Raw genomic sequence first — 26,594 nt, 5'->3', positions numbered from 1 at the left:
CATGTTCTGCACATGTATCTTGTTTGATGCGAACCAATTAACACATCTTCAGTTTAAGTTATTTGAAAAAAAAACAACAACAACTGAACACTCTACTTTAGTGTAACTTGGCTGCACTCCAAAGAACAAACCTGGTTCTCAGTTATTATCCAGGAGCCACAGTTTTTATCAGTTACTGATGTTAATGCAGTTCCACATCAAGTGCTTGCTTAGAAGCAGTTTCTTGTTTAACATTTGTCTTTCTGACTCTAATATTATTTCACTGAACTCTGCTATCCAGTAATGTCGATTAACACCCAACACTGCACATTCCTCTGGGAAATGAAGCATGAAAAAATAAAGAGCGCTTCTCCCCACAGACCACAATGCATTGTTTTCTGCTGCAAACAGAGATCAATGCACATGTAATTTGTTCTTGGTTAAAATGGATGAAATTACTTTATGGAATATTTTATTCACCGTGAACAATGACTGTAGATATGTAGGTAAAAAGATCACAAAATGTTTAATGCATGTGTGTTTATTGGCATGTTATAACACAGTAATTAATAACAATACTACTTTTTTTCATTAAAAAAAGATGCACCTCCATGACCTGTAAAGGTAAAACACACTTTAGAAATACTGACAATAAATGTTTTTTAAAAAACAGGAAACTCCAACCACCTGCATGTACACACAATTTGATATGTGTAAGTGAATGAATAAATGAATGATGACATTATCTCATTTGTTGTCCACACTTACTGGCCATTATCTACTGCAAATGGCCAATCATGTGGCAGCAGCACCTTGCATGAAATCATGCAACAACAGGTCAAGAGCTTCATTTTTTTTTCACATCAAACATCAGCATGTGCAAAAATGTAATCTCACTGACGTTAACTGTGCCATGGTCACTGGTGCCAGGTGGGCTGATTTGAGTAGTTCTTGAATCTGTTCATCTCCTGGAACAACTATCCACTAGAGTTTACACTAAAAGACGCAAAAATGAAAAGAAAAAACACACTCTGAGTAGTAGGTCTGAGAATGGAGATGGCTGTTAATGTGCGAGGTCAGAAGTGAATTGCCAGACTGGTTTGAAGTAAAAAGAAAAATCCAGTAATACAAATAACCACTACAACTCTCAGAGCACATGGCATGCTGAACCTTGTGGCTACAACAACATAAGGTTTTGCTTCTGTTAGCCAATAATGGACGAGAAAAAAGGAAGCACACTGAAAACCAAATGAATCGGAAACAATGTCACAAAAATGTAATGAACAAGGTGTGAAACTAGCCGGAGAGTATGCTGCAGGTGTGGGAACGTCCATGTGTGGGTGTTTCGGAAGTCAGAGAACATATTATTAGTCTTAACTACCTGTTACTTCAAGAAAGGTTTGATTGAGTGTTTGTAAGAAGATTAACTTGGTTCCTTTTTTTTAAAGCTCCACTTTTAAGCAGTTAGGTGTTGTATTTCAACAAAGGCTTGCTTGGCCAGTGCACTCACAATACGTTACATACATGAATGTACTGCATATGGCGTGTGCATGCATTTTGTTGGTTATGTGGATTTTTTTGATTAATGCTTTTGCAAATGCACTTAACCATACAATTTTTATACCGTATGCTACTGACTTTGAATAGCCGCAGTTAAATATTGTTTAACTCCTTTTTATCTTATACAGTATAGGAGTGTGTGCATGTGTAACCCTGTGGCACGGTCTGCAGTCTATGGTTGTACTGTATATGAACTCAGAAAGCTTTAGCAGTCAGTTTTTGAAAAATCTCATTCAGGAAACAGGATGAGATAAGGATTTAAGAGAGAGCTGATGAATTGCCCTTTAGTGTTAGCACCTCATACTTATCCCTGTAAGAGCCGCTCTGACCTTTGCAGGCATGTACCAAATCCACGACATATCTCTGTGAAGGTCTGTAAAAGAGCAGCCCTTCTGAATAGTTCTGCAGTTCTCCAGGTTGATTGCAAAATAAAAATTAATTGCTCATACAGCTACACATAGGCATACACACGAACAATGTGATGAATAAAACAATGTAAATGCAGCAGTTGAAATGCGTTTTAGTTCTTGGGTGAAGTGAAGAGTGTAAGTCATGTCCATAGCTGCTGAATGTCAGTATTGGCAGTTTTGTCAGCATTTCTCAAATTATTGATTCAGTATTGCAAAACAGCTGCTAAGTGACAGCAGTAATGCTGTTGTATTTTTTTCTTTACCGACAGTTAGACATTGTGGTCAAAGGGCACGTCAGCCTCCGTGGCTTTACAACGTTGCCATATTGTTCACCTTCTCTTCGGAGGGCCATAAATGAAACATTGCGCAGTATTTTTTGTTTTTCACTGGCAGAGACACATTATTAAATTCAGTGGCGGAAAGCTGAAGCAACCCCTTCCCATAAATGACACTTTATGCATTTCAAAGCAGCAATCTCCCTCCTTTATGGCTAGGAGGAAATCATACTGGAGGGATTGTTTGGGGTGTAATGAAGTGTCTGGCTCGCCATGCTTGTGTTGGGGTGACAACATCCTCAACAGCTTTGGCTCCAGGGTTCGAATAGTGAATAAAACTGAAATCATACACTGTAGTCCAATGAAATCACATATGGAGCTGGCTGGTCATCTGGCAGCCGACGAGGGCTGCCTTCTGTCTGATTATCCTCGTTTAGGCTATGCAGGAGAGAGGAGATGTGGCATGAGGTGAGGGAAGAGACTATTAGGAGCCTACGGCTTCGTGATGAATTATCTCAATATCTGATAGGTTGGGATTTTATTTATGTAATGCCTTTACGAAGGCTTTCATGGTTTGTTGCCTATCACAGACTAGTGCTGGGGAGCTAGTATTGTTTTATCACACAGCCTTGATGGGAATGATCTTTAAATTGGCTGTCAGTTGTTGCTTAGGAGTAGAAGTGAGCCGGCAAATAGAGATCTAGTTTTTATTTTATTTATTTATTTTCCCTTATTGGCTTGTTAAAGGATTGTTTATTTCTGTACTTGATGTAGACAGTCTGAAGCATGCTTGCCAATGGAATTATGCTATCTGATGATAAAAAAGGTCATCAGTACATTATATAAATGCTAATTTAAAATCTGAGTCAATAATAAAGACAAACAGCAATGCACTGAGCTGAAAAATGTCCAGCTTTTGGTATGTTTGTGTTTATAGAGCAAGGCTTATGTGTGGGGAGAAAAAAAGGCAAAGATTTTTATTGAAGTGACATGACCTCGTCCAGGCTTGAATGTAAGCTTGTCCCGTAATAAACTTCTTACCTAACCACATAGTCAAAATGTGACCTATTAAAACTCACCATTCTGTGTAAAGAAAATGCCGTGTTACTACCTTGAATACACTTTAAACATCTTTAGAGCTAGTATTCCCTCTTATCATAGTTATTTGTCAATAGCTGCACATTATGGTGTTTTTTTCTTTTTTCTCCTGACATATCTCCACTCCAATATCTGCTCTGACATTTCGAGAAATGTGCCAGATGTCAAGGCTGAGCCGCACATTTGTCTGAGATAAGAAGACCTGCATAAGTCACCCAGCTCTTCTGTGCTCTGGGGATAAAGACCAATCATGGGAAATGCTTTGCTTTGGTGTGTCTGAGCTTTGGGACACAGATTTCCTGATGAGAAGCTCATTCTGCATGTCAGCCTCCAGGTCAGTGGACACTCTCTGCAGCCAACCTGATAAGGCACAGGGGAGCAGCGGGGTTGATGGAAAGACAGAGGTTTGGACAGCGCTGAGGTTTCGCATCTCACCTGGCCCAGTTTGGACAGGAGATGATAAGGAATGAGACAAAAGGCACAATGGCATTCATCTGCATTTATAATCTGAAGAGCTCTGTTACACAAAAGAGTTTATAGACAAGGGCTATTGTTAGTGGAACACTTTCTCGTATGTGTATGCTTGATTGTGATGTGTGTAAGAAGTACATACAGACATCACTGCAAAGAAGCGTCGCAGTAGTAACTACTTAGGTGTTAAAATGACTTATGTTTGAAGAAGAGATCGCTTCTATTCCTATAGTACACTCCTGTCGGCTATATGTGCTTGTTATAGGTGTATCTCTTCAATTTGTGTGTTTAATATTGTTGCCGTAATGACTTCAGTCCTGTCAAATCACTCACAATTGATTTTGCTTTCATTTTTAATGAGCTTGCTGTATCATTATTCACGTCAGTTGGATTTTGACACATCTGTTTTGTTAGGAGATGTGTGCATGTGCATGTGCGTGTGCTGGAGGAAGTGCAGTCTAGCATTACGATGCCATTCAGTGAAGAGGAACATAATGAGAAGTCATCACTCAAACCTGTGAGGATGCGATAGTGTGCCTGGAGCAGATTCGGAGATGCCTCCATCCACCCATAAAACCGAATAAGTTGATGGTAAATATGATAACAATTTAAGATGCAATCGTGATGCATTATAAGCTGTCTTATAAATTTCTGTAGTACCTGCTTTATGCTGTACCACTGACAATAAATATTTGAGCTGGTGTTGGCAGTGTTCAAGCATGTTAAACAGGTGTACAAATGTTGAACAAAAAACAGCATCTAAATACCATAAAATATGCAATATGAGAATACAAAATTCTGTTTAAAAAAAAAAAAAAGTCAGCTAGTGTTTAAGAGCACTGATGTTATTCCTTTCCTGGTATAAGTGTGTCATATAGTTATTGCAACAATTATAACCTTTTCATATATTCATGAAATAACTTTGGAAATTAGGCTAGGTCTGAAAAACCTCCCAGCTTTTACAGTTAAACACCAATAAAAAACACCAACAGCAGCAATTGTGTCTTCTTAAAGCTAGTCTTATACATGCATGAAGTGTTTTTGACCATATTGTCTGGTGTGCAGACTGCAGGGATGGAGAGAAAAATCCCACCTAAAGGCAATGGAACTGCTGATTTGGAAACCATGCTTTCCTTAAAGGCTGCTTTGGGACAGCTAAAGGGGATACATGCCACTAATCAGACAGCTCAGGAGAGAGATAGAGATTGAGATCAGGGTTTTTACCCTGCCTCCCTTCACCCAATGGAGCAAATGTTTATCGGCTATGGCAATGAGCCAGAAACTCAAAACTGGAGTAACCCACAGCTCCAGGACTACAGGTCATTAGCCTGCACTGGAAATCTCCCTGTAGGACTCTACACCCTGGTTTGGGGTCAGACAAACCCTCGTAGCTATGAAAAATACCATAGGAGCTGGTGCATAGAACTCAGCTACCTGCTTGATTGTTTATTTCAGGCAGCCTCTAAGGAAAACTCCAGGTCTGACATACTTGGAAGATGCTAGGCAGGAAAGTACCCCCTCCCAACATCTGTAAAATCTAAAAATAAAAATGAGGGCTCTACCTGTGAAGCTTGGGCACTGATGGCAGACCATGCATGAAATGAAATGAAATGAAAGTATCCACTCCCTAGCATCTGGCCATATACAGGAAATGGATGGAATGACTTTACATTAATTTAATTCGCATCAAATGGTTTTGGTGCAGGTGGAGGGAAGCTTATTTCCTGCTGTTGGCTTCAAACTGAGTCTGAAGGCTTAAGACGTCTGAACTACTGTACATTAACTTCAGAGTGTATAAATGCAAATGTAATCTGTAACTACATACATGACCAACATTTTGATTGTAAAATCAACTTTTATCTTTCCCAATTTGCAGGAGTGTTTTGTACATTCAGTATCTTCTACTTAACATGACAGAGCTTGGCATTTGGTTTTGAACTGATATTGTCCAGCATGTGGTTTGCATCCCAGACTCTCATAGCATGTTGTTTGGAGTTAAACTCAGCTCGTCTCCATCTGTCTCCCGACTGCATCCTTGAAATTGTGCATCGAATGTGTTCGTTTTTAAACACAGCTTTCTTCTCCAATGCAATATGGTTAATATTTGTAGTGGGGTCACTAATGATCTTACAACTCGTGTCAGGCCAAGCGCCATCCAGGACAATTCTTGTCTGAAAGATCACACTTCAACAGACGCTTTGCTCCCAAAACTGATTGGGCTCGCCTCATTATGAACAACAAGATGAATTTGGAACAGATGCACCTTCGCTCCACCCCCTCCCCATATTCCCACCTCCCTCTGCTTTCCAATTGCGGAAGCCATTTGGTCTCATCCTGGTGTTACTGTGGCTCCACGTGGAGCTGCCATTCTCGCCAAGTGGCATTCTGCTCTAACCACATATAATCAGTCCTACTTTGACTAAGAAAATAAAAGGAATCTGACTTCATTTCTATTTACCTGGATGTACTGATGACTTTTTAATTCTGAGATAATGAATCTGAGAGTGGGCAAAAAGGAAACATTTTACATGATGTTGACTCATTAATGACAGGGCTTTCCCCATACGCTTGGCAGAGCTGTCCACCAATTAAGCACCTGCTAGTGGTGCCGAGAGCCGGGGCAAGGTCAGCAGACGGATGTCCGCAGTGCAGCCTCTAACACTGTCTGCTTGCCCACAGAGGGAAATGAAAAAGAAGACCCGCTTCGTACTAAATAGCTCAGTAGGTAACATGCAAATCCCAAGAAATAAATGAGTATTTATTATGAAAATATGGATGGCAATCTGGCATGTGTGCAGATAAGATCAGTGTATTGCAGTATGAGCCACAACAAAACGATAGCTATTAATGCATCTACTGAGACCTGGATCCAAGCTTAGAAGACCAGATGGTTTGGCTGTAAATAGGCTTTCTTATTCAAAAATTCAGATTTCTACTTTCATTATTTCCACTCATTTTCTACACCTTGCTTAGCAGTGTTCCCTGCTTCAGCTGGTCATTTAATGATTTTGGTATATTCGTGTCTGACCCCATGCTTGACCCCTCATCTAACTTCTCAACAGGAGCCGTTCACAATCCTGCTTCTGTGCTAGATTTGCTGATTGTTAAATTGCTGCTTAGAGATAAATTTGATCATAACAATTCAGCACGTGCTGTGTGTGGATGCTTGGTATTGAGAGATGCATTCATTAGTCAATCAGGCATGTGAATGTGAGGAGGAAATTAAAGGGGGAGTGTTGGCTTATTGCAACCTGCTGTCTCAAAAAACCTGAATAAAGCAGTGAACCCTCTGAGAAACAATCCTTTATTAGAGCTATTAGTGTTCAAACTGCCAGTAGAATGGAGTAGGCTCCCTCATGAACACACATGCATGCACACACACACACACACACACTCATGCACTTTTACTGACCAGCCAGCTTGGTTTCTCTATTCATTCAGTTGATGTATTCATTTATGCTGCCAACTGTAGCCATGGCAGGTTTCACTGAGGTTGTGATTTACTATAGTTATAATGATGTATTTATAACTAAAACACCAGCCACGAACTGTAGACATGCCAAAAAACCTGAAAGGTGTAATCATAGCAAGTGTGTTTCCTGCTGAATCTGTATGCAGGTACTGTGTCTCCTTTGTTCATTTCCTTAATAAACCTGAACACAGACTGCGATCAGAGGAGGAGACATCTCAGATGAGTTTCATTAAGTTTGGAATGGTTAACTCGTTAGCACGAGAGCGACTTACATTTTTTTTTTCTCATGACTGGAGTAATTGATTTAATTATCTAGCAGGGATTTGTGGCGTAGAGGACTTGTGAAATGTGTGCAAGTGACAAATCTTGAAAGCAACGAGCAACATTATGCAAAAATGCAGATATGCCTTGAGGGTTGTCTTTTCTAATGACAACAACTTCAGCTGTAAAGTGTCTGCTAAGATACTCAAATGGTTAAGTTGCCTTGTTGAGATTTGAGCTACAAAAATGGAGTGCACAGTAGAACTAAAGATATTAAGTCATTTGTCTCAGGATTTGTGTCGAGTCTGTTATTTGATGTTGACATTTACTAAATGGACATAAATCATAAATTTGTGGTATTGTTGGTTATGTCCAAGACCGAACCTAATCCAGTCCTGTTTCTGCGCAGGTGTGATAGTTATGCACAAAAGCCCAACAGTAACCCATTCCTCAGATTTAAACCGAAGAAGGCAACCTTGTCTGCAAAAGTAATCCTGCTTATTAAGTGGTGTACACGTGAGAAGTGGAACGAAAATCATAGACGATTCCAAACATTTTTTACAAATAAATAACTGAAAAGTGGGGTGTGCGTAATTATTTACCCCCCTGAGTCAATACTTTGTCGAACCACCTTTTGCTGCAGTTACAGCTGCCAGTCTTTTAGGATATGTCTCTACCAGCTTTGCACTTCTAGAGACTGAAATCCTTGCCCATTCTTCTTTGCAAAACAGCTCCAGCTCAGTCAGATTGGATGGACAGCGTTTGTGAACAGCAGTTTTCAGATCTTGCCACAGATTCTCGATTGGATTTAGATCTGGACTTTGACTGGGCCATTCTAACACATGGATATGTTTTGTTTTAAAACATTCCATTGTTGCCCTGGCTTTATGTTTAGGGTCGTTGTCCTGCTGGAAGGTGAACCTCCGCCCCAGTCTCAAGTCTTTTGCAGACTCCAAGAGGTTTTCTTCCAAGATTGCCCTGTATTTGGCTCCATCCATCTTCCCATCAACTCTGACCAGCTTCCCTGTCTCTGCTGAAGAGAAGAACCCCCAGAGCATGATGCTGCCACCATATTTGACTGTGGGGACGGTGTGTTCAGAGTGATGTGCAGTGTTGGTTTTCCGCCACACATAGCGTTTTGCATTTTGGCCAAAAAGTTCCATTCCACCAGAGCACCTTCTTCCACATGTTTGCTGTGTCCCCCACATGGCTTGTGGCAAACTGCAAACGGGACTTCTTCTGGTTTTCTGTTAACAATGGCTTTCTTTTTGCCACTCTTCTATAAAGCCCAACGTTGTGCAGTGGACGACTAATAGTTGTCCTATGGACAGATTCCCCCACCTCGTCCAGAGTCACCATGGGCCTCTTGGCTGCATTTCTGATCAGCGCTCTACTTGTTCGGCCTGTGAGTTTAGGTGGACGGCCTTGTCTTGGTAGGTTTACAGTTGTGTCATACTCCTTCCATTTCTGAATGATCGCTTGAACAGTGCTCCGTGGGATGGTCAAGGCTTTGGAAATCTTTTTGTAGCCTAAGCCTGCTTTAAATTTCTCAATAACTTTATCCCTGCCCTGTCTGGTGTATTCTTTGGACTTCATGGTGTTTTTGCTCCCAATATTCTCTTAGACAACCTGTGAGGCCGTCACAGAGCAGCTGTATTTGTACTGACATTAGATTACACACAGGTGCACTCTATTTAGTCATTAGCACTCATCAGGCAATGTCTATGCGCAACTGACTGCACTCAGACCAAAGGGGGCTGAATAATTACGCACACCCCACTTTGCAGTTATTTATTTGTCAAAAATGTTCAGAATCATGTATGATTTGCGTTCTACTTCTTAAGTGTACACCACTTTGTATTGGTCTTTCACGTGGAAGTCCAATGAAATTGATTCATGTTTGTGGCTGTAATGTGACAAAACATGGAAAAGTTCAAGGGGGCCGAATACTTTTGCAAGCCACTGTATATACATGTATATACGTGTATATACAACAAGCCACCTACATTGTAGGCTCTGCCCACTCTAGACCTACAGTAGGGAAGCATGCCGTGATGTCTGACTTCTTAATTTAATTTAATTTAATTTACCATATAGTACTTAAAGTACCTACACACCTGATGACTACCTGTGACTAGAGAGGTAATGAATCGATTCTAAAGAGATTCGAAATCTTTTAAAATCTTTTAGCTACTGTTTTTCCCAAACCATTACAAACCAACCTTTGTGATAATCTCCTTATGATTTCTTTTAGATCCTACCAGTTTGGGATCAAACGCAGGAATGTGGGAAAGCCCTATACATAATTAGTAGTATTTTATTTTATAAACTTTAAAACCCTTACAATTATAGCTAAGAAAAACAAGAAATCTGTTTACATTGAATTTATCCACCCAGTCAGCCAAGACATACAAACCTTGATCCCCTGAGAATGTAATTCAATGACCTTCATAATCCAGCAAAGTCCCATTAGATCAAGCCTCTGCCTTTGATGGGATAATGTAGGGGTATTTGCATCGTCACTGTGGCATGCTTGTGGGTGCTACGGCACAGGAGATGTGAGAGACGTGCTAAAGTGAAGTTATGTACATGAAGGTGTCCTAAAGCAGTCTGCCATAACACAAGCAGACATAAATGAAGAGGCAGTATCGATTTATGGCAGTGCTTTAAGTTACAGGTGATGGATATGATTTACAGATTTTGTAGTTAAATTCCCCAGATCTGGCTAAACCAAAGCTACTCACAAAACATTTCAAAATGATGCAAAATTCTAATCCCATGTGAATTAATCTGATGTCTGTGTGTAAGACAAGTCAATACATATCGAGGCTGTGTCTCAAACTGCATATCACATGCCTAATAGTACTAACACCTCGCTTGTGCCAATTCTATTTTTGTCTTTTAGCTCACCAGCCAACATTAATTGGTTAACTTGCTAGTATCAGGTCTGTGTGAAGATGGAACTCTTGGATTTTCGTATAGTAGGATGCATCAATGATGACTTGTGTGCAAAATCTCTCACCATATCAGCTCTGATTAAAAAAGTTACAGGGTTGCCAATGCAATTTCCCAGAAACCTGTTTGAGTATTTATTCTCCTATGCCTCCTTTTTTTTAAATTTTTTTTTTGCTTCATCTTACACACTACTGCTTTAAGAACTCAGGATTAAATTCTTTTGAACTTGAGATGTCTTCAAAGACCTGCATATATTCTGTTCTCAAATAAGAGCTAATTTGTGGTTTAAAATGAGCCCTCTTTGTTGAAAGAAAGGAAGGTTCTTTGGCATCCTCTTGATCTGAGTGGACGGTTTTCTTATGTGAGCTGCAGGACCACTGTACTGCACTACCAACGGGCTTATCAGGGCTAACAATTTAACACCAGAGTATAACTTATAACTTTTTTTTTCTACAACCAGAAATCCAATCAGCTAATACAACCATAATTTTCATCTTACCTGCATTTAAAACACTGATTTATTTTTTATTTTTTAATAATTCTTACAAGCCACACTCAAAATAAGGGCCAATTAAAAATAAGGCTAACAGAAACACTCTAATGTGAAATCCCTTTCTTCAAATTATTCTTTTTTAAAATATTCTAACTCCACATAGTTTTTGATGCATGAAATCATCGAATTAACACCAGCTTAAAGCTAAAAGCAGCGTAAATAAAGAGCACTACACACAACACATAAGAAATGTACAGTATGTTGTATACCTTCATTAATAACATGTTTGTCCTTATCTGTGTTAATGAGGAAAAAACAATACTCCCTATTTGCAAGCTAATTGATTCAAATAGCTTTGATACTTGCAGTGATGCTACTGTCCAGCACTGCATAATTGATGTTCCTCATACTTCATAAATGTATTAATAACTCAGGATATGAATTATGAATAAAAAATAAAATAGGCCAAAGCCAAATAAAAGAAAGACAGTGTAAATTGGCTTCATGAAAACATTCGACTCACAGACTAATCATTTTTTTGAGACCATGGGTTAATTTTTAACTCATTATTTTGTTATTAAAACTACCAATTTTCCATAAAAGTAGCTCTAGGAAATACTTTTTTTTAAATAATAAGAAAGTTAGTTGGACAAGCCGCCAGTTAATGAAAAGATTCCAGGACGTTTCTTGTATCACATGCTGGCTACAAAACAATTCGGTTCTCACATTAAAACACATCAATAATATCATAAGTCTGTTGAGTGTTAAGTAAATGTAAATTGAAGTGCCATATTGTGTGTCATAATTTATAGCAACGAAATGGTTCTTCGGCTAGCTTGGTATCAAAATTTATTAGTTGTTGTAGTACATAAACACTCAATTTAATCAAAAAATCACTCTGACTGGCCTCATAGACTGTGACAAAATGAGTTATAGACAATATGCATTGTGTTCGTGGAACATCCAGTAAGAATCCCTGACACAGCGCTTTGTTAACCTCTAATCCTATAACCTCTAATTTACCCAAGTGATTAGAGACAAAGATGAAGAAGAAAAAAAAAACTATTTTCCTGTCAGATTTCTGTCTAACTGCTGCCACATGTCAGCTGTCTCCAACCCTAAAATTAAGATCGTAGGGGGAATTTAAAATTGTGTGAAAGAGACAGACTGAGACAAAGGATGAAGCATCATAAATAATGAATGCACAAACCTCAGAACAGTCCAGGCTTTATAGCAGCATATAGAAAGGCTGTTTACTGTACATACGCAAAGTGTGTGTGTGTGTGTGTGTGTGTGTGTGTGTTTGATCTCCAAAAATTTATTCTCACATGCATCTGTTAATGGATGCTGAATTTGTGAAAAACAGTGTAGACAGGTTTTAGTTATGGATGGGGGTGGGAATTTGCGTGTTAAAATGGTTTAATAAACGACTATGTTTAAAATTCATGAAACTAAGCAAGTTGGTTCGGTAATCGCTGGTTTTGAAGCTTAACATTTGATTTAACGGAGGTTTTCCATCACTTTAAAATGACCGAGGCTGCATCTGAGACAGGAGGCAGCTGCATTCAAGCCTTGTTGTCTATGCCATCTCACAAATCAGTGTCTTACAACGAAGCACTTTGATATTTGCAACGGTACCTGTAAAACAGCATCACCATGTTGCCAGGTTACGGATCTGCATTAATGTTCATTAGATGATGTAAAATCTTGATGGGGAAATTATTTTCTGCAAGGAATTTAATCTTAAAAACAATTACAAATATTATTTTACCTCCAGGCTGCCACAGACAATTATTATAAGAAAGCAAAAGATACCTTCAAGGAGGTATCTCAGTATTTCATTCTAAGCAAACGTTCAGTTCAAACATAACTCGATACCTTCCTGCCTCACAATACAGCCTTAACAGGCATCAGGTTTTATGTGTCAGCTACACCCAGCATGTGTTGAACAAATAGTCAGTTTTTCATAGCTTTTTAACTATCAATTACTTTCCACCCCTTTGTTCTTTTGCGCAAAAGATCCTCTCAGTGTCCACCTCCATACAAGTTACAGAACTCCCAATTATTTGCGAATAAGCATCAAAGGCCACCAGCAGGGGTTGCGACTGACCCTCTGTGCTCTGTGCGCTCATTACATGGCTGTGCTCTGACGGCCACCCTGTGACCCGTGCTCGTGCTGTAATGAGAAGAGAACTAGCCGGCCGAGTGACAGCCAGTCACATGAAGCATCTTTGTTGTGAGCGGGGATGCGTCTGACACTATGTAAATATCGCTCACATGATGCTAATTGCCTCCTGTGTGGTGCACTTTGTGGTCGCGGATGTGCAAATGAATGTGCGTAGAATCATTGAGGCTTTTAAATCATCTCTCACACACACTCGCACAATATCTCTCTCTCAACAGAGGTTGCACATTATATGCTGTAGGGCACCTCAGTTTGAATGTGTTTTCCCCAAACAATAATTTGTTGAGAAGTAGTGAGATTGAGCTGTTCCAAAAAAAAAAAGGAAGAAGCTTTGTTTTTTTGTGATTTGGAACATGAGATGCTCCTAAAGGGCTTTGTTTACAGCCTTTACAGAATTTTGTGTAATTTATGAAGCGAGTCCAGTTCTTTAAATATTTGAAGAGGGAACACACGTGTGTTTATAGGACATGAGAATTTATTCACGTCATAGACACTAAAGCGTGGTGTACTGTAAATAAACTCCTGTACTATAAAAGATTTGATCGTGGTCTCATGCATCTCAATAAAAGCATTTACTTTGTGAATACAACTATTTTTATGATCAATTAAACACCATTGTTTATTGTCAAGCTTTAACTCTTAAAACACAGAGAATTTTAGCATTTTAGCATTGTGCCGTATAGATTGACATATCCTTTTTTTCAGTACAGCCTAGGAGATAAGATGAAATGAATTTTATTTTTATTTTAATCCACTACACAACCATGAGCAAACATTTTGTCAACTTGACTAAGAAATAGCAAAGATACATATTATGCTTTTTTGTTGTTGTATGCTTTTGGTTGCTTCTCCTACCCCAAAACAATAATAATATGAGCATTTTTCTATCTGTTATCACCCAGATGAGGATGGGTTCCCTGTTGAGTCTGGTTCCTCTCAAGGTTTCTTCCTATTGCCATCTCAGGGAGTTTTTCCTTGCCACTGTCGCTGTCACCCTTGGCTTGCTCATCAGAGACATTTCATTCATCATTCATTCATTTCATTATTATCTGGACACATTTTTCTCACACATACACACTTCCAAATATTTTCTTTTCTTTTCTTTTCTTTTCTTTTCTTTTCTTTTCTAAAAAAAAAAAAAAAAAAATGTTTAATTTTTTTTTTGTGAAGCTGCTTTAAGACAATGACCATTGTTAAAAGCGCTATATAAATAAAATTGAAATTGAAATTGAAAATTGAAATTTTAAGTTTGATTTTTGAGGACATAATTTTGGGGACATCATTTTCATATTCCTTTTTAAAACTGATTACTTTGGTTATACCTGACAGACCCAGATGCACAGTTTGATGCCACCCTGTTTATCCTTATGGCTTCATTTTTGTTAAATAAATAATAGTAAAAAAGTAAAAAAAAATTGTTACTAAAAAAGTAAAAAAAATTTTTTACTATATTTTTATATACTTAAAAATATTTAAAGATTATATATATATATATATATATATAAAATTTAGTTTACTCTCAGTGTCTTTCATGTGTCCTTTTGTATCCACATGGGCTTGTCTGTGTCTCTTGTTTCTTCTCACTTTCCAAAAATATGCAAGTAGGTGGATCTGCAGCTACAGTAGGTGTGAATGCTTGTGAGCCTGGTGCTTTGGGATGGACTGGAGTCTTATAGAGGGTGTAATCCCACCTCCCACACAGTGTTCTCAGGATCGTCTATAGAACTAATAACCTGACCATAAAGCAGTTAAACTAAAGACAAACATAAAGAGTACTTTAAATTGATTAGTATTTACAATAAATCGTATAGGAAGCATATTCTGAACTTGGAGTCTAAAGCTGCACTAGAATTTTTCACATTGCTATGGTCCTGCTGGTAACAACAGACAACTGCAATAAGCACACAAATGGCATTTGCCTCACAAGATAGATACAGATAACAAAACCACTCACAAATCAAGTCATTTAACTACAGAAACTCTCAAAATACAACAATTGTAGTGACTCTTGAAGTTTAACTTTATGCAAATTGGTTGCAGGCGTTACAATAATAGAAGATTTCCTCCCACTGTGAAGAACAGCATAGTGTATTTCTCTGTATGCGTTTCTACTCATGACTCCTGAGCCAGATGGTGAGACTTAAATGTATAAAACGCATCCATGCAGCGTGCCTACCAGTGTCAGAATGAGTCGAGAACGCTGTTCTGCTTTTCACGGTTTCTGCCACCTACATGATGGGCTTAAGTATTATGTTTTACCTAAACAGTATATTATTACTATTCGATCACATCAAGTCTGTTGCAGCAGAGCAAGTCTCATCAACTGGCACAGGAACAACGAGAATGTAGGAGGAAAGGGAAGAATAATGTTTCACAGTTAAAGAAAAAAGAACTGTATGCCAAACACATTCACACTGTTTTACTGCCACTTTGCATTACATTTAACTTTGCTCAAATTGTTTAACATTATTCTCTCCATTCATTTATCAATGTTTAACAGACTCTTTGCCATTTGTTATCATCATTTCTACGTTTCTAATAAGATACATTGTTTTTCATTATGTCACCAAGCCTTAGGCGAATGTTTCAGCTACAAGCTGATGTGTTCTGTCCTCAAATCAAAAGTATAACAAAAATATTAAGGTCTGGTTAGGTTTGCTTTCTTTTTACTTGATATGTTGATAACCTATTGGAGAAGAGCTATGCAATAGCTTTTAAGGTTCTAAAAAGCTTCTTTTCCTTCTTTACTTAAATCCTTATTATTATTATTATTATTATTATTATTATTATTATTATTATTATCAAATTGCAAGGTACATTTGCTAATCATACAGGTAGCATTTTACAGCAGTTGGATGACCAGATTAGGTTGGTCCACATTCATATTTATATTGGCAATTGGCAGGCACCCTTACCCATAGAGACTTACACTTATACTCATTATGAATGTAGGCCTGACATCTTTGGAAGCTCCTGACCCATTAAAAAAATAAATAAATAAAAAATCAATGTCTTTCAATCTAACATGTCATTAAACACATTGTTTTAATAAGAAATAAATGTTTACTGGGTGCATGATGTAGAAGTCCTGAAGATTAAGCCAAGAGAGATCTGCTATAAATTGTGAACATCACTTAATATTACAAAGCCTGTTTCCTTTACCCTGATCAGCCGATGAAGACAGAAACATTTCCCACTGATTCACTGGAGTAAATATACTGTATGCATCCATAGCTAACCAAACTCAAATACTCCGCTATAACAGAACATAAATGAAATACATAAATGAAACAGGCTTTATTAATGTATAAAATAGTTATTGGCTGTCTGTGCTTGTGTTTTATGCTGCTGTGGGGTGAAAGGCGAGATGTTCAGCTGCTTGATGTTGTGATGCAGTGGGCCACTCAGATTTCCCTTGCGGTCTTCCCGCAGTTTTTATTTCGCAGTTCCGTGTCACTGGAGCAGCAAGGCGTGTGCTGGGACTCGCTAAAACTGCCGCTCTGTCTCCCCCCCACATGATTTATGTACTCATAACATCTTTACTGTACCACACCGCTCATCATATTTTAGTCTGACACTTATTATTGAAATGAGACATTTAGCCAGCTTGAAAGGAGGCCCAGTAGTGGCTAGTTGGAACTATGGCTCTCCTCAGCACCGGGGAATTACCTTCCCTTTTCTTACATGTCCTAGGTTTATGCTGCTTTGTGTCTCTCACGTCGACACTGGATTTTTATTTATGAAAATGTAAATTGATTCTGGGACAGAAAAGGGTGAGTCAGTGGAGCATTGTTGGTCACTTGAGAGGCATTCAGTCAGTGAGACGCAAATGGGACAGTCTGTGAAATGAGTGCTGGAGAGTAGTGCCCAGAGTGGGCTCCCGGTCCCGCCCCGCCCCCGCCCCCTCATATCCAACATCCATTGTTCCTTTGTTCATAGTGAAAATGAAGATAATTGGTGATTCATTGGAAATTTATTGAAGAGGATGACATGCCATATTGAAAAATTGCACTATGTTTCAATTCGCAGACTCCTTCATCTCAGAACAGGTGCCTCTGAGGATTCGTGTGCTTCAGCCCCTGGGTGTATGAGTGTGTTTCTGTGATGCTGTAAGACGACTGAAGCAGAGTGAGTTCACGTTGGTCTGAAGACACGGTGTGGTCGTATTACGCAGCCTCTCTCCCCTGTGGCTTTGGTTGAGGTGTCAGATTCAGAGAAGTCTAGTAAAGAAGCATAAATTATCTAAAATGCTCCTGATCTACCCGCTATGCACTGTTGCTGGTACTTTTACTTCATACATGGAATTATGTTTCGTTTTAAGAATGTATTTTAAACAAATTGTGTAATGTATCCATATTACAGTATGTGTATTGACAATTTTTTAATCTAGAATTACAGAAATAATTATTATTTAGATTTGGACCTACAATTAAGAAATTAAAGTAAATTAAATTGATATTAGGAAGAAATCACAATAACTGGATAAATGCTGGATAATGGGTTTGTTAATTACAAAAAAACAATCACACAGTGAATGGGCATTGGCAGAAAGTAAAAACTGCAATGAAAATAAATAGACTGTCAGTCATAAGCACATTATCTTCATAAGAACTCATATATGTGTTATTGGATTTGTTCACAATGGAAATTTGGGACCATTTTTCTACATTACTGTATGTGCCACTTAGTCTGACAAATGGCATCAAACGTACTCACCTAGAGCTTGGGGTTGAAAATATTTTACTGGTAAGATAATATTGAAAAAAATCCACAGGACACGAATGGTTTGCTACAAAGCACTACAGAAAGCCATTGTAAATACTTTCTATTCAGAATGTGTTTTGTAGTAAAAAAGTGGGGTGAGTCAGGAAAGGAACAGCGATGCCTTTGAAAGAGGAAAGAGATTTTGAGATATTTTGATTGTGTATCCGTGTCAAGAGACCTGTGCTTACTCCTGTATTGACACTAGCTTGTTTTGAGTGACTTTCTGAATGTGAAGAGGAGGTGCTGTTCGATTACGCATGAAAACAGATCTCTGCCAACCACAGCTGCTCTTATTCTGTGCAAACATTACCACATGCAACAGAATTCAGCCCAAGGCTTTTCAATTACATTGTTCTTTGTTTTGCGCAAACGCCTCAGTGCCGTGCAACATATCTAATGTCAGTTTCATTTAACTTTAGAGATAGAATTATTCCAACATGTGTATGATGCTAATTATATCAAGTTTAGGGATTATGCTAAGAAGTTTCTCAAGGGCAGCATTGAGAAGCCATAAGCATCTGTGAAAGAGCCATATAATCAGCCTCCTGCTGGAAACACTGATGAAAAGACACCGCTGCTGGAAGAGGAAAATGTGGGTGAAGTTAATCAAAATTATTCCAGGAAGAGCTGGCCAAATGGTGTATTTTGATCCTTCAATTAAAAGGGAATATATGTAAATGAATTACTGTAAATGTTAATGTACCTTAAAAGTGAAACTAGAAGTACTGTAAGTGTTTAGAAATATTATTCATAATAAGCAATAATTTTTTAACAAATTAACTGCTTAAGTCATGTCCGTCCGTCCATCCATCCATCCATCCATTAATTTACTGTATCACTCATCTGAAATAGAGTGGTAAAAGGCCTGGAGCCTATTATACTCAGGCCACACAAATCAGACACAGAGACGGAGTGCTTCTACCAAACATGGGTAGAATATGCAAACTTCATGCGCATAGCTCGGAGGCAAAATTCAACACTCTTTACCCTGGAGGTGTGAGGTGCCAGGCCTAGCAGCTGAGCCACCAATCCTCTAAACCCCCTAAAACATATTATTTAGACTTTAACATCACTGAAACTCATACCAAAGGTATGTAATTACGAGAGTGAGGAATGTCTTTGGAATTTCAGCATTAAAATGGAACCAAAATATAAAACCTATAATTTAAGCTCCACAAATTGACCTACTGTACAACCAGGCTGCCTTTCATGCTTTCATGTCCAACTACAGAACATATTTTTGAGTTGATTGTTTTCTTCCAAGCGCATGTCTCATCTTGTTAAGCTGCTAAAGATCTCTAATCCAGTTCGATTCACTTCATTTTTATTTCTATAGCACGTTTAACAATAGACACTGTCACAAAGCAGCATTACAGCGAACCGATGTGGATTTAATGACCTAATGAGGCAGCCAGAGGAGATTGTGGCAAGAAAAAAACTTTCTGAAATAACATCAGGAACCAGAGGAACCAGCCCTAAAAGAGAACCCATTGTCTATTCTGGGTGACACCTGATAGAGGATTTAGAAATCATTACCCTTCTAGACCTGTATACTATATGTAAGTGTGGTGGAAGGATTTTCAGTATGAGCACTAGGTTTTATAGGATTTACAGGGGTAGGTCAGTATCATTGTGAGATTACCATTGACAGAAAATCTTTGGCATGTACACATACTGTAACAGCATCCACATCAGCAAAAAGTGAGTCGCCGGTTCAAAAGCTCCAGTTGTATTCAAAAGTATATTATGTATAACTTTCCATTTCTCACCTGTGTTAGCCTCACACTCCTGGTCTTGGCTAACAGGAGAAGAATACAGTGTGGGATTCTGCTGTTTGTAGCCTATCTGTCTCCAGGGTTGACCTGGTGTTCTTTCTCAGATGCTTTTCTAATCCACACGTGTAACATGGGACTATTAAAGTTACTGTAGCTTTGCTGTCAACTATTTCTGCCTTTCATTGCTGTTTCAAGCAGCAGAAATTATTTGTGGTAAATGTGTGCTTTATTAAAAAAGCACACAATTGCAGGCAAACAGATCCAAAATGACGCACAGGAAGTAAGTCAGAAAACAGGCAAAGGGCACAAACAAGATCAAAAACAGAATGTTTTGTATGGAAAACTAAAGGCTTGGTATGTCAGCAATAAACCGCAGAGTGGGTCAGCTTGTAACTGGGAATTATATTGTGTGTGACTGACTCCAGGTGCAAAGTGTCAATAATCAGGTGAAGATGTAGTCTGTAGTGGCCGTGCCTGTATGCTGTGAGGCATTGTGTGGCAACTAGAGTTGAATGATTTGCGAGGCAATTAGAGTTTAGTGGTTCTGCGACTGACATGTCACAGCTGTCAAGTTGTCACTGTCTGTTTTGCACTGAAGTTGATGTGTAATCTGAAAGAGTAAATGCATTTATATTTACATTGCAGCTATACGTAGTTCATGTGCAATGAAACAGATACATTATTAATAATACTTCATATTAAAGTGAGACCTCTTTCGAGACAGTACATGCTGCCCATATTAGCGTTACACTCTCTGCATGCATTGTCCTTGTGAGTTACCTCGAACACCTGTGTAGCATTAGAACGACGCTGTTAGTGCTAATTCACTGAAAGGTAGCAGAATGCTAACAGCATGGCAGGGTACGTAATTCCCATAATGCCCAGAATTATTCGTATTCAATCCTTCGATTGGGGATTAATCAGTCCATCTGGAGCAGATATAAAATAAAAAAAAAAGCAAGAAACTTGTTTTGTTTTCCCTTTAAAATGCTTTCTTTTCCTTTAGCAGGGCCACATCTGCTATAAGGCTAGGAGCTGGAGCTGGGAAAGGCACTGCTAGCACATACAATTTGTTCATTTTCCTCCCAGCCTGCCATAAGCTATAGTCATGCTCATTTATCTAGTGCGGCTTCTTTGTCTGGAATCTCGCTGCTTCAGGAATCGTGTGCCGGGCCATAACAGAGGCACTTCACAAAACAGAACCACAACAATAGACTTCGAGTGCTGACTAGCAATAAATAAATAAATAAATAAATAAAATAGCAACGTAGAAGCAGGTTCAAAGAGGAAAACAGCGTGGAAGTAGAAGAGGAAAGCAGTGAGCCTTTGTGTCTCTGATTGTGTTGATTCCTTTTTTTTTCTCTCTTCCACTTCTTGTCGTGTTTGTCATGAATGTCCCTCTGGAGCTTTGACCTACTTTATCGCCTAGCTGATTAATGCAACATTGCTTTACACAAAGGTCACTCGACTGAGAGGAGAAGCATCTTTAGAGAGTGTTATTGTGAATGTTTTCTCTCTGGCAGAGATGTGAGAAATGATTCTTGTGGGGTCTCAGGGCATGTCAGTCATCACACTGAGTCAGCTGTTGTGCCCGGGGAGAACGTCTATAACCGAGAACCAAGGGGATTACCAAGTGTCTGTCTTTATGTATAGAATTGTATAATATAGTCATTATTTAAATATGGAAATATAATCTCCATAAAATATAAATAATAATAAGTACTAATATGAATATGAAAAATGCACAGATATTTACACTGGTTTTACGTACATTCATTACTCATATCTGTGCTCTGTTTTTATGCCTCTCTCCACCAGTCTTTTCTTTGTGAAAACCCTAAAGGGAAAATTCTGAGGGAAATGCAGTGTAAAGTAAAGAGAAGGAAAATTGTGCTGGGTTGACCATATTCGAGGTGCAGATCCTTATCTTCTGTTTCAAAGCCTATTCACGGGAGTATTTCATCCGTATTGTTCTCTCTCCGGCTCCCAATTACTGAACCAAATGAACCACAGCTTCTCTCCATATATATGCCATGTGCAGAGCAAAGATATTCAACTAAGTGAGTAAATAGAGGCACCAACCTCACAGCTTCTCACTGAGACTGACCACTGAAGGAGATCATGCTGTCGGGTTTTTTTTTTTTTTTTCAGTGATGTAGAAATCCTGTCTGTGCTTCCTTTCCCTTTCAAAGACGTAAACTGATGTTTTTTTTAATTGTCATTTCTTGCATCCCGGGAAGGATGTAATTGCTTTATTATTCATTTAGCTGCAGGGATAGATGTTTCAATAGCTAATCAGTATCAAACCTGAATTATGCACAACATTTAAAAAAAAAAAAACTTTGCGACTGCTGGCGATAAGTTATCCCTTCTACTAAATGTTAAAACCCTATGTTTTTTTGATGCTTCATACATAAAGCCTTATTGATTGGTTGTTCTTCCAAGTTTTTTTATTCTATTTTTTGTGCATTTTTTGAGCATGTTATCAAATCCATTTAATTGCACCACTAAATGTTCAAATCTAGCAGAGCTTTAATAGAAATGATGAAGAAGTATTTTTTTCATTAGGCCACACCTGTTTTGTAACTGTGCATGAATCAGAGAAAGATTGATGTTTTTCATTACTTATAATAATATTCTGTAGTGAAAGCACAGTTCACTAAACCCCCTCATTTTAAACAAAGCCCGACTGACCCTCAGGGGACAGAACATAAAGCAGCCTACAATTCGAATACACAACCACTAGCCTTCAGCAACCATCATACCTCATTCACTTCAGGCATGAATAGCCACCTTTCTTTGTCCATTTAGGAACTATATCAGCAAAAACTGAGAGGCTGTAAATAATGCCTTGTGATAGGTGTATTCATTAAATTGGTTAGAGATTAAAGGCTAAATTTGGCTACAAATCAATATGTTGTGTAATGTTTGGTGTAGTATGTTTTAACTAGATCATGAGTGTCTCCTATTTGCACAGAACACTGTTCGATAGGGTTGTAAAATAGCTTCTGTCGTATGTGGTCTTCAAAGTCTGAAAAGGTGAAATGTGCAATAATCTTGTAATCTTGATTACCATTTTGTGAATTTTCCCTATAAAGAAAAGGATGTTTTTTTCTGCCAGAAGGATTTCTGCATATAATCCTTTCTGACTGATTGCACAGTTAAAAACACTGGTAAGAATATGAACATGCATATCTGCAGTGCCATTTAAGATTTCAAGAATCTGACAGTCACGGTTTTCAGAGAAACATTTAGAGTGTGTGTTATACTTATTTAATATAGGATATGAATCACAAAATAAAGAACTTTTTACAGACATGTCTGAATGTAAGATTGTTTGATTGTGACGTATGATGTATGATGGGATGCCTTTTCTCCACCAGGTGAATGGGAAGGACTTATCAAGAGCCAGCCATGAGGAGGCGGTGGAGGCTTTCCGCACTGCCAAAGACCCCATTGTGGTTCAGGTGCTCCGTCGGCAACCGCTGCCTCTGGGTCAAGGGTCATCTCAGGATGTCCAGCTGGTGGATGTGTGCACACAGACAGACATCACCTTCGAGCACATCATGGCTCTTGCCAAACTCCGGCCTAGCAGCCCACCTGTGCCAGACATTTGCCCTTTCCTGCTCTCAGACAGGTAAGAACTGAACGCTGGCTAAGATGTACTCATTTCTAAAACAACCTCTGAAACTACCATGGATTTACAAGCCGTTCATCAAACATTTCTATACCCTGAAAGTTCTTTTTGGTATGCATGCTCCTAAAAAAAAGACTCTGAAATCCTAATGAACTTTAAAAGCATCATGGGGTTTTCTAGAAAATGGCAAATGATGCTAGATCACTTGTTTCTTTTTCTTTCTTAATTTATTTTGGCTTGTTCTCAAGTTCCTCTCTGAGGAATTATGAAATGTGAACAAGATGTAGTTCAGCATGGAGAATATCTGGGTTTCTTCCCCTGAGACACAGCCATGGTGAGCAGTGTAATGTTTTCACGATGCTGTGTAGATATCCGAGACCAGCTCACCCACACACACACACACACACATATACACACACAAAGTCAATGTGTAACAGCGGTAATTATCACCACACAATGGCACTTGAATAATTGATTGTCTAAAAATTTGTCACTCACATAAGCGTCATGTTTTATTTTGAAATCCCATTTGTGTGGACTACTTTGATTCGGACCTCTCTAATTATTATTTTCTAATTACCTAATTAGACAATAGCTTTTTAATCTAATTATGACAAAGTCTTAAATATTTAGATATTTTATATTGTATATATATATACATACATATAAATATATATATATATATATATATATATATATATATATATACAGCTATTTTCTTATAAAACCACCACTATATTTTTACACAATATTTCTACTGAGTGGCAAAACGTGTACACAGTAATGAAAAGCAAATGGGTCTATAAAATTGGAAAATGTAGTTGCCAAAATTAAGTCCAAATCCATTCCTATAGCCTGCAGCAGAGTCCCAGTGTAATCAAGCTGTCCCATAAAAATAAGGTGCCTGTTGGCTTCTCATCTGCCATCAAGTGCCTCAGACAGGGTAGTGATTTTATACATCCAACTGCAATTTCTTCACTGTATCACACAATTGATCATAAAAAGGTGTAATTGTGCAGTAAGCACACAGTGCAGCCTGACACTTGGCAGATACAGAACGAAATAAACCATTGTGACTGTACGGCATATAATCTAAAAATATAAGGCGATATACTGTACAGCTCATATACTGTATACTTGCTCTATTTTTATAGCAGTCAAAATTCTGAGCCACAGAAAAAAAAGAGTTTTGTATATTAGAGATCATAGTGTCCTAAATACAAGAGAACATTAAGGAAAGCTGCATTTCCCTCTAAATGTCCTAAATATATCTTATGAGAGAGAGAGAGAGGTGATTGGCATGGTCTTCTCAAGGACATAGAGGCAAAGAAAGTGACAGTATCATTATGAACTGAAGATTCTATAATGATTCATTAGAGAGAATATCTCAAATCTCCTCAACCCCCGCTCATGACATCATAACTGATAATATATGACAGCATTTTATTCACTTGTAGGAAAGGACAAGGACGGCATGTGACAGAGTTAATGAGTCGGTCTGTAATTAAGGTAGTAAGTGAATCAGTGAGGAAGTGAGTGAATTAGTGAATTATTCAGTCAGTGAGTGAGTCAGTGGTAAATGAAAAAGAATGAAAGAGTATGAAAAAGAATTGGTCCAGTGAGTGAATCATTGAGCGAGTAAGTGAGGGAGTCAAAGAGTCACTGAGTAAGGGAGTGAGTGATTGAATCAGTGTGTCAAAAAGAAAGTGAGGAAGGGTATGAAAGATTTAGTTATTTAGTGAATCAGTGAATAAATAAGTGATTATTAAAGAGTCGGTGAGTAAATTACTGAGTGTGTAAGTAAGTAAAGATGAAAGTGATTCTGCAGGCAAATCGGTGAGCATCAGTGAATCAATGAGGTGAGTCAGAAAGTGAGCGAATCAGCAAATGACTCAGTCTCAATGTACTTACAACATACAGTACAACTCTCTCCATCTTACACGCTGACCCTCAGCACATTTCCTCCCTATTTCTCACTATTACAGTCTTTTTACCCTACTGTTGCTTTGAGAGCTTTATGACTCTTCTCACTTTGTCTATTCTGCAATGTAATTTTTTTTCAACACCTGCTGTTCTTCCGCACTCATTTATTGCCTATTCACACTGATACCTTTTTCTCACTGCCTTACACACTTACATTTTTTATTTTTCCCACAGCTGTCACTCCCTCCACACCATGGGCCAGGAGTATTACGAGGGGAGTGAGTATCTCTCCAACATGCCAGCTGAGGCTGAGAGGACTGATGAGTTAGAGTATGAGGTAGGACATCATCCTGTTTCCTCCTGTCACTTTTATTATTCACACTTGATATCCACCCAGTGTGACTGCCTATAATAGACCTTTCCTAGGCATAAGAGCAGACCTGCTGGTAATAGACTCCCCATGGTTGTCCCCATGGGTCTCTCCTGACAGATGACGGGTCACAGCCATGACCTATGACCTATGATCGCAGCATGGTGTATAAACGGTGGGGGTTAAGGCATGCTGTTGCCCTTGGACGCTGACAACATTGTTGCATTTGTTTTATCTGGCTTTTTGGCAGTTATAGCCTTCCTGTACCAACCAGATGTATAAAAAATAATCACATTTACTTCCATATTTAGGCCTATCTTGAGTATAATGACAAATGATGTGAGATTTTTTTTCTTTTCCCTTTTTTGCAATTATTCTTTGCCCTTTATTAAAGTGCTCCTACATTAATGATATGATACTGTATAATCAAATGGCTGCAACCAGCCTGAATGCACATGAAAAGTCTGTGGCTCTACAGGATGGCTGCAGGCTACAATGCTCAGGTGTTGATTAAGACCCTGTTGTGTTTATAAAAGTCCAGCTGGATACAAATGAACCTTGTGAGAACTAATTTGACCCTGTACATGTTTATTCAGCCCTGGAGTTTTTACTTTGAACTGGATAAGCAAAATGTCTTTGAGGTTCCATGTAGGTGTGACCTTTTAGATTCACTGCTCAAAACAAATGTCACTTTTTGTAGTGTTTTTTTTTTTATATCTTAGCAAGTGAAAATAACTTGAATCTAGTCAAATAATCACACTCACTCCTTCATACCACTTATTCTGTACACTTAGCCTGTACCTTTCAGGAGGCCGGGGGGTGCCAGTCACACATTATACAGTATAAACAATTTGCAAATGCTAATTAGCCAAATTTGCATGTCTTTGGATTGTGGGAGAAAACCCACCAAGCACAGGGTGAACATGCAAACTCCACACACCTGAAGGTGGGACTCAAACTCAAAAC

At 38.5% G+C, this 26,594-nt stretch overlaps 1 protein-coding gene across 1 annotated transcript in view; it reads left to right on the top strand.

Moving 5' to 3' along the window:
• The window catches only part of pdzrn4 (PDZ domain containing ring finger 4), a 48,259-nt gene that overhangs the window by 4,155 nt on the left and 17,510 nt on the right, over window positions 1-26,594 (top strand). Inside the window, exons 2-3 of the mRNA XM_053483579.1 lie at window positions 23,082-23,335; window positions 25,493-25,595. Coding sequence (XP_053339554.1) covers window positions 23,082-23,335; window positions 25,493-25,595 — 357 coding nt within the window. The remainder of the gene's footprint in view (window positions 1-23,081; window positions 23,336-25,492; window positions 25,596-26,594) is intronic.

The sequence above is a fragment of the Clarias gariepinus genome, chromosome 2 (assembly GCF_024256425.1).
Source record: "Clarias gariepinus isolate MV-2021 ecotype Netherlands chromosome 2, CGAR_prim_01v2, whole genome shotgun sequence".
Taxonomy (NCBI): Eukaryota; Metazoa; Chordata; class Actinopteri; order Siluriformes; family Clariidae; genus Clarias; species Clarias gariepinus.
This window is presented reverse-complemented; position numbering and strand designations above follow the sequence as displayed.